The sequence below is a fragment of the Streptopelia decaocto genome (assembly GCF_964273445.1).
Source record: "Streptopelia decaocto genome assembly, chromosome: 2".
NCBI lineage: Eukaryota > Metazoa > Chordata > Aves > Columbiformes > Columbidae > Streptopelia > Streptopelia decaocto.
The window spans coordinates 34,724,638-34,738,022 of NC_138655.1; the positions used below are offsets into that span (position 1 = coordinate 34,724,638).

The 13,385-nt window shown below is 40.1% G+C and overlaps 1 protein-coding gene across 3 annotated transcripts in view; it reads left to right on the forward strand.

Annotated features, from left to right (window-relative positions):
- Positions 1-13,385, forward strand: part of EYA1 (EYA transcriptional coactivator and phosphatase 1) — a gene marked incomplete at its 5' end in the record, with an annotated part of 156,975 nt that overhangs the window by 87,546 nt on the left and 56,044 nt on the right. For 2 of the 3 annotated variants that reach the window (XM_082046794.1, XM_082046796.1), the window contains 3 exons: positions 3,944-4,081; positions 10,697-10,779; positions 11,188-11,374. In XM_082046794.1, the coding sequence (XP_081902920.1) occupies positions 3,944-4,081; positions 10,697-10,779; positions 11,188-11,374 (408 nt within the window). The remainder of the gene's footprint in view (positions 1-3,943; positions 4,082-10,696; positions 10,780-11,187; positions 11,375-13,385) is intronic. The other variant, XM_082046795.1, reaches the window with a different exon arrangement.

The following is a 13,385-nucleotide window of genomic DNA, read 5'->3' on the forward strand; positions in this document are numbered from 1 at the left end:
GGAAAAGAGATCTAGGGACTTCCATTACACAGGCACAGCTCCTGGTGACTTGGTGAGGAGCTCTGCTCTCCAGCAGTACAGTAGGGTAAATTCAGACCATAAAGGTCTGAATTTCAGCTGATCCAGATTACTGGAACCCAAGGAAATCAGAAAAACTGCACTGATTTTCAGCAGGTGAAAAACTGATTCAAAAATACCTCCACCAAAAAAAATCTCACTTTCAGTGTTTTAAAAGTCCCTGAAGGTGAAAATGTAGGTAAATTACCACTAAAGCTCTGACTGCTTGATGAAAGAGATAATACTAACTAGCAAATATTTCCAAAAAAATGTAATTTGAAAACAAGCTGCTGTGGGTGAGACCATTTTGCTGCCAGACTGTCTGCTGGCAGACCACATAGCAGTTCAGCAGCAAGGATGCATTATTAGAAAATAGGTCTTATATTCCTCTGGGGGAATATGTTGAAAATATACAGTCCACATACTTTTAGCAGTATATTTTGTAAAGATACACTCAGGTAATGTAAGTTTTATAGCAAAAGGACAGAACTCACAGTACAAGATATGCCTCTTAAAATCCTTAAAACTAAGTGCAAAACTGGTGAATATTTCATCCTAAAATCTGTAAGGTGAAATCCATTTGGTTTCAAGCATATCCTACAGCAGATTACTCTGGACAACAGGTACAAAAAATAGATTATTATTTCCCTTTACTTTAAGAAAACATATTTTATTAACATATTATCAAAAATTATGATCCAATGAAGCATTTTTCCTGTGGCTATAGGCTTGAGTACTTACCACCAAAAATATAGTTATAAACGTGAATTGGATATTTCCGTTTCAGTTCCACATATTTTAAACTTACGCAAGCAAAATACTTTAAGGATATTTAAACTACATTTTCAAGACTATGGAGATGGGGATTCTTCCCCCAACACACCACAAGCTCATTTTGCTGATGAGATCTGGTCTGCTACATCCATCTGGATTGGGCATGTGATAACAGATGACTCCTTTTTCCGCTGTGCTCTTCTTGACCCCTTTCTTCTGCAGACACTTCATGTTCATACTTAGCTGGCTGCGGTGGCTTGGGCATCCCAAACAGTGACTTTTTTGGGGTTTTTTTTGTTCAGTTCCTCTGGATGAAATCCTAACCTCACTGAAGTCAACTGTAAAACTCCTACTGACTTCATCAAGGCCTTGATTTTGCTACTTGAGTTTCACTGTCTCGCTGTCATCGGAGCTATAACTGAGAGTTGCTTTACTTGGCAGCTACTTGCCAGGGGTTAACATGCCTGCCTTCTCTTTTGTTTTGTTTTGTTTTGTTTTGTTTTTCCCAGTCCATCCCCAGTGCTTAGGACTTCGGAGAAATTTGCTGAACATTTTACATTGCACAGCTACTTTTGGCTGCTGAACCCCACAGCTTCTGACCCAAGTGGATTTTAATGCATTTTGTTCTTTTCAAACAGTACCTCCTGAGCGGAGCTAAGGTGCTCCTTGATGACGTGCTTTCTAGCAGTGATATTTTAAAGCAAATAACCATTAAAAAGTTTTGGGACCTAACACCATATATACTTTTGCATCTTTAAGACATGTTAAATAATCCGAGCTCTCAAAATAAATTACATGGGGAACACTGGGATGCTCATTTGCAACAGGCAAGAACTGAAGCCTTGCTTAGAGCTCAAATTCTCCTCTTGGGTCTGCAGCTTAGACCTCATGTACTGTCTGCCTTGCCTTTCTCTCATCCAGGCAGAGAGCTTCAGCAGGTATAAAGAGAGGACACATGGCATCTGTGAAAAGAGAAACTGAGTTGGTGTAGGTGGCTTCTTTTTCTGTTGTGTCTTTACTCTGGGGCTTACTAGAAGACAAAGTATTAATGAATTCCCGTATCAACCTCCCTCAAGCTTTCTCTTTAGGGCAGTTTGGGAAGGTGCTGTCTCCAGTCCACTTCGAGCCTCCTCATTTTTTCACTCCTCCAGCTCCACTGTGGTGCAGCCGCGCAGGCAGGAAGGGGGGTGGAGGGGAATGCCAGTGACAGCTGCCTCCCAGGGTCTCCTGGCTCTGCTTCATCTGTAAAGCCTCTGAGGAGGCCGGAGAATTTCCTGAAGCTCCCTCCTCCTGGCGGCTCCAGTACCAGCATCTAGCAAAGGTTTTGCTTAACTTCTTTTCTTTCCAGATACTGACAGTCCCCGTATGTTTTCTTGCTGTCCCTTCCCACTTCCTTGCATGCATTAGGCTTGGGAGAAGGAGAAGGGAGCATCAAGGTCTGATGAGTGAAGGCCTTCTGGATGAGTAAGTCCCAGGAGATGAAAGGCTCTTCATAGCATGGAGGTTTGCAAAAGGGCACATCAGTGCCAAGTTGTCTTCACTCAAGTGGCATCCTCCTGCTGCTGCCTTTGATCAATTCCTCCCGCTCTGTCTGAAACAACGTTGAATCAGGCTCTTAAACCTGGACTAGAAGTTTAATGCTTGATTTAGTTAAACTTTCTCTAAACAGTATTTAATCAGAATTTCAGAAGTCCTTTTAACAGACAACAAATAGGGATCATTGATACCAAAACATCCATAGCAGGAGTTTCCTTTTGGAAAAGAGGTGTCAGATTCATCACTGTGATTGTTTAATTGTAACATGAAACAGAAGAAGCAAGTAAGCATCAGGGAAAAACAAGCAAACAGGGTTCGTCTGGTAGTTAGCAAGTCTGGCAGAAGGAATTAATGGTAATTAATGACAGCAGTCGAACAATAATGATTTAAATGGCAGGAGAAACTATGCTGCCATTTGTATAAAGGGAGATATTTAACTTTGCAAACACAGGAACTTCTCAGCCCTCTTGCACCTTCAAATATTGTTGATTTTTTTTTTTTTTTTTTTTTTAAAGATCCAACCAGGAAATGGCCTCAGATTAACAGTGATTTTGAAAGGAATGTTACTAATTCACACTTAGCTAATTCAGTTCAAATAACAATGGTTTCTGAACAATGAGGCATCGTTGAATGCCACAGTGAAACCTAAGAGTATTGTATTACTTTTCTGTTGCATTGGCTATAATTATTTTAAAATGATAGTTCATGTTGGGACAACCTTGTAATTAAAACTAAGAGACAGAGGCTGGATTGTGTGCACTCTCTCTGTGTTTCACTTACTGATACTCACTTGCTTGTTGCCTTACAAATTGGTGGAAGAATCAGTGAAGTTGAGAGGCAAGTCATTCATTTAATGGGACTTTGGATTCTTTTATTATTAAATTTGGAAATGAGAGGGTGATGTGATGTGTAATGGATTTCCCTGTCAGTGCAGATTAATGACTCTCTGCTATATTTTTCCCAGTTTGAGAGATTGCTTCAGGAATAGTTCCTGCGTATTAGGTGTTTATTTGTTAAAAGACCGAACGCCTCCTGTAGTGTTTAATTAACTTTTAAAATCATAATTACTCTTAATGCTGCTAGTTCTCTTTACCCACTTCTAATTCCTGAGGAAGCCATTGAACTCGTAGCCATGTAACTTTCACGTAGGAATATTATACAATGCAAATCTCAGTTATGTCATTAATGGGTGGATGGCAGGATAGCTTGGCTACGTTATGCTTCATTAAAGTCATATAAAGTTGCTAATCTACCTCTGTGAAATGTCATGAATATATGGAAAAGTTAGCTTCTGGCAGGAAAGGAAAAAAGGAATAATGCAACTTCCTGTTCATGTATAAATTTCTTTTGCAGTTATTGGAAACACGGTTTTGAATTTAACCTCTCCCTGGTGAAATTCAGTTTTATGTGTGCTTTTAGACTGCCCTTACCCTGTTCATTTGTGCATGCTCTCGGTATTCATTCTCTCATGCACTCAATATTAGGTATATGTTAAAAGTGCTGTTAATTAAGTGGTTTTATTTTCCATCCCTGTTTGAATACGAACAAATAGATTTGCTGTCATTAACTGATTTAGGTGCATTGTGGGCAGGCATCAAGACAGAAGGTGGATTGGCACAGTCACAGTCACCTGGACAGACAGGATTTCTAAGCTATGGTGCCAGCTTTAGCACACCTCAACCTGGACAGGCTCCCTATAGCTACCAGATGCAAGGTCTGTATAAATGGGTATTACCATTAATTAGACATAGTTAATGCTATGGTTTTGGTTGACTGGTGTTTGGGTTTTTTGTTTTCTTTTTTTTTTCCCCCATTATTTCTTTACATTTGTAGGGTAACAATGAATGTTTGCTCAAGCACTTACTTCTGATATTATTGCAGTTGAAGCTGAAATGGTGATTGCTTTTGCTGAGAGCAGTGGCGGGCCAGCTCTCAGCAGTTTGGAAGATCCCTCACTTAGTGACTTCATTAATTTTTTAATAGTGAAGTGTTGTAGTGTTATTACAGTAAAAATGTATCTCCAAATTGCAATAGTTCAACAAACAGTGAATGTGACAAAGCGAGTCCTGGGAAACGTGTCAGGATTATGAATTTAGGAAGTGCCAAATATAATTTGACACCTGAGTGTGTTCAGGGAGGGAGAATAAGATAAAAATACCTACTGCAGCTGTGGAGGTAGCTAAGTAATGATTGAAGTCTGTTTCTTTGAAGTCTATTTTAAAGCTTCAAGTCTTTGTATGTGTGGGCTATTATTATCAATTATATTTTGTAGCCCTACTTGCCTGTTTAGTTTACTTAATATCTTTCCACCTTATACTCCCAGTTCCTTTTTCCCCTTCTGTACTGGAAAGTTGCTGGGTGTTCCCAGTTGTGGATAATCACGACTTTAAGAGATATTAAAAAAAAAAAAAAAATCTTTGTTTACAGCAGATAGGTAATATTTGATTTCTGCTGCAGGACTTTTCTCCCCTGAATTTCATAGTTGAAATACAGAGTGTTGCAGATTTCAGAATTGTTGAAATAAGTGATCACTCACAGAACTGGACTATATTTTTTAAAAGTTTTGCACCTCTCTGTGTTATTATCATCCTCCATTCAAACTGTGTGCCATCATAGAAATGCTTCATGAAATGTCTTGAGGTAGAAGTGGTTTTGGAGACCAGGTGAACGAGGTTTTGCGCTTGTTCTGCAGCTTTAAGGGTATATTGATCCAGTCCTTCTCTCAGACAGAGAACTGTGTGTTGAGTAGCTCAGGGCAGAAGTGACCATCTGACATCTGAAGTATTGCTTACTTGTAGCGTGTGCTGACAAGTAAGAAGAAGATAGTATGAGTAGTATGCAAACTTTCATCTGCATGCTGAATAGTGGTGGACTTCTACTCGCCTGAGTAAATATAACCATGACCACATTGTTGGTTTTGCTTTCTGCAGATAGCTGCACTGAAAAAAACAAACACACGTGCCCTCCTCCCCCTAAAAAGCCCCCTCTACCCCTCTGTAGGTGTCAGCTCGAAATGCTTGCCAGCAGCAGCTATGAGGAGCTCCTGTATCGACATTCCAGCTTTTGAGGAACTGATAATTCATGGTCACTGGGAAATAGAGTTATTGAGAAATCATGTCTGTGTTGCCTATAATTTATATTGCAGTAGTGTCTTCATGCCACAGTCATGTATTGGGATCATATTGTGCTAACTTATACAGCCAAATGAAAATATAGTCCCTATAGAAGTTGGAGGCTAAAATAAAACACACAGCCTAGGAACCCCTAATATAACAATAAAGCTGACACTGTTTAGACGTAATAAACAGTTGTCACCCCATATTGGTTATCTAACAGCTCTAAAGGTGTTTTTTTTTTAAGGTACAGAGCAGAAGGGTGTCAATATAAAGGGATTTCAGAGAGGACAATAAAGCAGTTTTGCAGATGTCTATGGGAAACTCATTCACTGGAGGAAGGAAAGGGGGAGCAGCATGGGATAATGTGAGAGAGTGCTTGTTGGCAAATTTTAAGAGTAAGCAGTGAATTCTGGCATTAGTAGAGCACAGCTAGGAATGAGTCAATGGACTACATAGAGGTCTGGCATAAAGGGTATTCCTTTGTTTTCTGCGATATGCAAAATATGTACAAGATCAGAATTGTCAAGGTCATGAAAGGGTGGCACTTGCCAAGAGATGGAACAGTAAGATCTTGGAAAGCATTTCAGCTGTACACATTGAAAGGCAAGGATCTAAAAATACTCCGCAAAGGAATGATGTTAAAGATGACCCAGTTGTGCAGCTCTAATGAGAGAAGGGACATAGCCATTGATTTCACGACAATACTGTCTGCATGGCTGAGGGAGGAGCTGGTCTGAGCATGGGTTCTGCTCCAGCTGTGCTGTGCGTTGGCTGAGAGCTGCCCAGCTGTGGAAGGCAGGAGACGGCTGACAGTCTGGCTTGGGTGGAAAAGCCGCAGGTCAGAGTGGGAGAGTCTGGGGGTCCCTGTGGTGTGTGTGTCATTTCTGTTGTGCTTGTAAACGGTACGGCGTGTGGATGAGGGAAGGACTGGTCTCCTACAGGAACCTTACAGACAATGAGAATGGAAGTAAGGAGGATATTTCAAATTAAAATATTTGTGGAGTTGTTAGAAGTTAAGTAGAAAAGAATCACCTTGCTGAACAGGTCTTTCGTGAACGTAAATGTTGACAGCATATAAGTATCTATACTTGAGAATATATGTCTTTTTAATGTTTTCATTATGCTAAATTTTGAATTTGAAACAACTTTAAATTGACTTAATTCTTCCTTTTGATTGAACAGGTGCTAAAAGTAAACAGGAACATTTGTTTCCCCTTATTTAATTTTGGAAAGAGAACCTATTCATAGCTTCAACTATTATTTAAGGACAAAATTGATTCTCTTGACAGAAGACAGGGCTAGTGCTGCTGCTGTTCAGTTATTTGTGCAGAAACCTCCAGAAAGAGAAATGAGTTTATTCTTCCTTTCCCCTCTAGCAGTCTATGGTCAGTCTGCAGCCTCAGCCTTGTCATAGCCAGCGACAGCCGTTCTTCATCTCCTGTGTGGCTGCTGAGCTGCTAAATGGAGATAATGGATCCCATAACCTATTTCACAGCCACGCATTACAGGACGACGTGCTTGGGGCCCTGCTGGTGTTCTTGCTTGCAGTAAAGGGGTTTTCCTAGTGTCCTTGCAGTTGCCATGTGCATGCTCCCTGCTTGGGGTTACCTCGTGTTCAAAACCTTTGGAGTGATTCTGGTTCCTCTCCCTGGGGCGAATGTCTCTCTGCAACGTGAAGGCGCTGCCTCGCGGCGCGTGTGCAGCCAATTAAACCCAGTGCTTGTCCTGACCCTGCTAAAATTACAGTGTGATTAGTCACCGAACAATAGCGGAGAGAGAGGCTGCCAACTTTTGAAAATGATGGGGAAAATTGCTGCCTATGACTCTTTGCTAAGGTTATTCTGGTAACTGGATTTTTGTTTGTTACAAATTTATCATCTCTATAATGGGGAGTGAGGAAGGGAGAAAGTGGGAAGAGAACTTAGATGGTTCTGCCACCCTGTCTCCCCGCTCCCCCCGCCTTTATTTTAACAAGTACATCCCTTAGGCTGTTTTTCATATAAGTTGCTTCATAGATGTTGAAAGACCACTTGCATGACTAATGACTGTGGCAATGGGCCGTTGTTCCTATATTGGCACAATTATAAGGATTGCTCAGTCAAGATAAATGGAGTGGAGAAGGTCTGGGGGAAATTCCAAGGAAAGACCCCCATTTGCAACAGGAGTATCCTTCTTGAGCATCCTTTTGGTTGAGATAAAAGCATGGCTTTTACCCTGCACCTGAATATCCTGCCTCTAGAAGGGTACTAGACCTGTGATGAGCACCAGCATTGTTTTAGTTACCAAGACTGTGATGTTTGAGAACATACTAACCAATTGGTTTGGGAATTCATCCATTAAAAAGTAAACGTTAAGATATTTGGTTATTATTATACAGTATAAAAATATTGTGCTGGATAGTTAAGCAGTTACTAGGACAACAAGGGGGACTTTGCCAAGGATTTTTAAACACTGTAAGCAAACGGAAGAAACCTTGAGTTTAAATAGCCCATCTGGCCGTCTTAGGCTTTCCCAGGAGAGCTGCGCTAAACTTCTGCCACATGCATCGTACCCTGATGATAGACATAGCCCATGGCAAGGAGACTGAGCTTGGAAAGCAAATGGACTTCTGTGCAAATGCAGAGGGGAGGACGGCATCCCGCGCCCAGCGGCGGCACAGGGGCAAGCCCCACGCCTGGAGCCCGCGCCCCGCTCCCAGCAGGGTCCGGCCACCTTCCGACACTGGCTGGGATTCCCAGCTTTAATGTGGGTCCAAGCTCTTTGCAAAATAGACCTTTGACCTGCAATTTACAGCTTTTATCACATTTTAAAGCTATGTAGCTGACCAGCTTGGGGCAGTAAATTTCGTGTGATTTGAAAAGATTCTTATTTTTGTGTTTGTTCAGCTAAGGCAGGAGCAGCAGCTCTATGCCATGCTGTGGACGATTATTTAAAAAACAAATGGCAAAACTGGACTATTTTAAAAACAACTTTAGGGCAATAGTTCTGGGTGGCCCACAGAGCCATTTCTGAGAAACCTGCTTCATGTTTGTTACGGTCTAGGAGACCCTTACCCCTCCTCCATAGGAGCCAGTGCTGACCATGAGATGAAAGAGAGAGATTTGCGTGTTAGTATGTGTGTGTCTTTGTCTGAGAGGGAGAGATGTTGGCTGGCATGTAATTACTTTACTCATTTGCTCTTGCAAATTATTTGCCAAACTTTCTGTGGAAAGATACGTACTCCTCAAAAAAAGGTGTGGGGTTTCATTTTGGTTTTGGTTTTCTGTTTGTTTTGTTGTTGTTTTGTTGTTGGTGGTGGGTTTTTTTTATGTGTGTGTGTGTATGTGGTTTGTGGTTTGTTTTGTTTTCTTCTTATAACTAAGAGAGGCCTTTTATATCTTTTTAAAATGGCTCACACCAAGCACCTATAAAACCTGTGTTTGAATGTATTACTGCATCACTCAGAAATAACTACAGAAATAGAGACACAGTGACTTACATTCTTCCAGCCAAAGCACTCTTAGAAATAAAATAGCATTTCAAAGTTTTGCAATGTAAAATATTTTTCAGCTGTATTTTGGCTCTGGGGTTTGTTATAAAAAATAACATCTGTTTTCCAATTTTAAATTAAATTTAACACATGTTTTTCTCATTAGTACTGTTTATCTGTACTATCTGCTAAACTTGGATGTCAACTCCTCTGCTGAAGTAATCTGATTTTAGTTCACAGGATTAGTAGCATCTATCAACAACCACAGAGCTTTTGCACTACTAGCAAATACAAGAGAAATGTTTACAGTCATTATCACACATTAAGTTTAAGCTTCATCCTTTACTCCCACTGCTGTTGGACACACTTCACATCTACTTTGAGGCTTATGTGCATTTTTAGTAACTTCTGCAAGCAAAGAATTTAAATATTTTTTTCCTTCTGACTTCTTATAGCCAGGATACCTACAGGGTTTGGCGGTGTTTTTTTTGTGTTTTTTTAAAAGAAAAAAGTAAGTGGCTCAGAAATGCCCTTCAGGGGTTGTACTAGGCATGCAGCCTTGCCTGCATTCCTTGCTGTTTGGATTTGCAAGAAATGTCACTTTTCCCAATAAGTAACCTCTGCGTGGGATTTGGTTGTTAACTGAGTTCTCTGGAGCACCTCAGAGGATCGGCGAATCTCTGTGCCTGGCTCCCTGTTGACTTCCATCCCTCCTTGTTGCTCACCTGCAAGCTTTTGCTTCCAAGGTCTTAATATATCTTTACACTAAGGTTTCAGTGGTGAGGGAGGCTGTAAACAACCCTTGAGCTTTAATGTGAACTCCTGGCTGGCTGGTGCCCTCCCTTCTGCTGGACGAGTTCAATAGGTTGCCTCATTACAGACTTTCTGGTGGCTTATGTAGCTTCACTCTGTGCATCCATATGTCTCAGCTGGTGGCTGTGTCACTCTTGGGTTATAACCAGTGAGGGCGAAACAGCTGAAAGGGGGTTGCTGCCCTTTTAGTGGAACAGCTTCTCAGGTTAGGTATTAAACAAGAGCCCCATCTGTCTATTTTTGGTGGCTTGGGAGGAGAGAGGTGAAGGCAGTAATTCAGTCTCTGGGCTAAATTGAATCTTGGTTCTCCCTTCTCAGAGAGTTGCTTTTTTTCCCTTGTGTCATGCTCAGTAGACTATATCAAAAAAGAAAAAGGTTTGTGGCCCAAGGCTGTCTATGATTGATTAGCGAATCCTAATGGCTTTGCAGTCAGGCTGAGCTGGGAGTTACAGCTTTTGCTGTTCTGTGAGGGGCTGGGGCTCAGGGAGGGGAGAGGACCTGGTTCTCAAAGGTGGTGGGAGAAATGGAGCCAGAAAGCTTCAGTGAGGGGAGACGGCATCTCTTGGGACAAGGCTGACAGTTATCGTTAAAAAACCTGAAATTGAAGAAAGCCTCATTACTTCTGCAACTCTGGGTTTTATTCAGAGGGGTGAGATAGCCTAATAAGATAGCCTAATCAGAGCTGAGGTGGCTCCAAATCCCTGTGTAAATGTAAAGATTTTCTTTTTGTTGCAATAATGATACTCAGGGTGTAGGAACAATGAATTATCACTTTCCGTGTATTAACATGTTATGGAGTTGATGACAACCAAATTGGTCACCATATGGGAAATATTACAAATATGCCATATCCTTGTGATATAATTGCATGATTGAAGTTATTTTCTGTACCGTGTTTTAGTAATTCACATAATTTTTCATTTTGTTTCAGGCAGCAGTTTTACAACATCATCAGGAATATATGCAGGAAATAATTCACTTACAAATTCTACTGGATTTAATAGTTCACAGCAGGTAAATTTGTAAATATGAGTTGAGGAAACTTTGGCAAACTTAGAATTCTCATCCGCTGAAAAAATGCAGCCCTTAAATATATTTTTGAAAGAAAATTAGATCCTTTCAAGTTAAACTAATGTTTACAAATGGTTTTCTTCAATTTGTCATCTTCCAACAGCAGAGCTAATTGTCTGGGCTTGATGTTCTTATTCAGCAGTGTGTCTAATAAACTATTTGTATGGGAAGACATTAAATTATGCATAATTCAGATTTCTTTTTACTGCCTCACAGATTTAAGTCTTACAGCATCCAGTCCAGGAAGCATACTTGCTGAAAGTCTGACATGTGTTTGTAGTTATATTTTGGAATTTATACTAAAAAGTGGCAAAACTTTGATGGAGTACTCAGTTGCTCTTTGTCTTGCAGGAATATCCCTCTTATCCCAGTTTTGGCCAGGGTCAATATGCACAGTATTATAACAGCTCACCATATCCTTCACATTACATGACAAACAGCAACACCAGCCCAACGACACCCTCCACAAATGCAACATACCAGCTTCAAGAACCACCATCTGGCATCACCAGTCAAGCGGTTACAGATCCTGCAGCAGGTAATTACATGGATTTTATGGTCCCTATGTGGCGCGTTTTTGTAAGTTGAAAGGGGATTGAATTGGATTTTTTTTTTGTGTGGAGTTGTTGATTTTTTTTTTATTATTATTATTTCTTAATCCTGAGCCTGTGGCATATCTTGCACAGATTCTAACAGAAAATAGACTAAAGAAAAACTGGAATTAGTGAAAGTTTTAAAGCTTGTGTGAAATACAAGTTGTTTGTATTTGTAAAAAGCTTCTGTTAAAAATTGCAGGGTATAGGAAGGTCTTGATATTAAACAAGAACCTGATGCTTTTAAGCTCTGTCTTCATTAAGATAAATTCCTTTGATTTTTCCAAAGACTGAAATCGAGAGGCCTTCAGACCATAGCCCAACTGTCCACTTGAAAGAGAGCTTTTGTGTTTTTCACTTCCAGAGGACATAATAATGCTTGTAATGGGGACCTGAAATTGCACAAGTGTTTCCATTTTAAGAAAAAAATTTTCAGTGGCTTGTCCTTTTTCCCAGTCGCTTTACCTTTCTTGCTGGAATTTGGCAGTCCTTTACTAGTGGAGATAGTTTTTGAATATTTATGCCAAACTACTCCAGCTGTTTTTGCAAATGAGGGGTGAAAAATACTTTTCCCATTATTAAAAAAAAAAAAAATACATTTTTTAACAGTTGAGGCATGTCAGTAGTGAGTAGATGGCAGAAATTTGAAATCTGTCACAGGAAAAGGCCAAGGTTGCAGATGTGTTTTTCAGTAACGCGTTAAGAAGCAGCTATGATTTGGCAATGTTATCAGGAGATTTTCTTGTGGAGTTTTGTTGAGGGAGGTTGTTTTTAGTTTTCTTGACTTGATTTCTGATCTTGCATGTGCAATGTGAGCTCTAATATAATTAGCCAGGACTCTGTTGCTTTGCATTAGTGTGTACCTGAAGAAAATGTATGCAGTGTTGCTTCTTTCAATACATTTGCTGAAAGTAAGTAGGAAAGAAAATACAGCTGATGTGTGTTTATATACACAAGATCACATGTGTGCAATGTGTTTGAGACAGGAATCTTTCTAAATACATGAATGCATATTGGAGTCTGTGACACTTAGAATATATGGATGTGTATTGTAGTCTGCGTAATTACTCAGTTTTTCACTTTGTTTTTAATTCTTTGGGTTTGTTTTCTTGTGTGTTTGTTTGCTTTTCTAAGTTGGAAGTTTCTAAGCAGGAAGTTGTTCTTGCCCCAAAAAACAAATGTGATTGAGTTTTAGCTTTTATCAAATACTAAAATGGAATTGTTTTATCATGGGGGTCTTGATTTTTTGTAAAATTTTTGCATATTTTTTAAAGTAGTTGATACTTCCTAAAAGCAATGGTAAACATATATATGCAGAGAGGATGTATGTTTTTCCCAAGCTCAGACTTAGTGGATTACAGGCTGCCTTCCCATTTAAGAAGTTTTCTGTTCTCTATAAGCATGGACAGAACTTTTCCGTCAGATCCTTTTTAAGAAGTCTTTTTTTCCTCTCTCACATCTTCCACACTCTTGTTAAGAAAGTTTTGTCTAAAAATGTGAAAGAAGTTGGTAGGCTTTCTCATGGATGGGTCCTGTACCTAAGCCCTCTTCTAGTTTATATTTTTGTGTACTGAAAGCTGTACATCCATGGGTGCCCTACAACTGCTGGCTTGGACGTGGCTGTTCCTTGGACATGTGCACACCTTCTCTGACATTGCTAGGACCACTGTCTCTTACCCTGAGATATTTATCTTACTGACGTAACAATTCTGAAAATGTTTCTTCAAATAGTTTGCAGATAGCAAGTCTTAATATTACTATAGGGTTATCTTGGGCTACTGCCAGTTTCAAAGACAGGGACACATCTAGGAAAGTACCTGCTGTGGGCACTGTCTGTTAGCAGGAGCTAATGGCATCGTAGCATCATAGAATAGTTTAGGTTGGAAGGGACCTTCAAAGGTCATCTAGTTCAAGCCCCCTGCAATGAGCAGGGACATCTTCAACTAGATCAGGTTG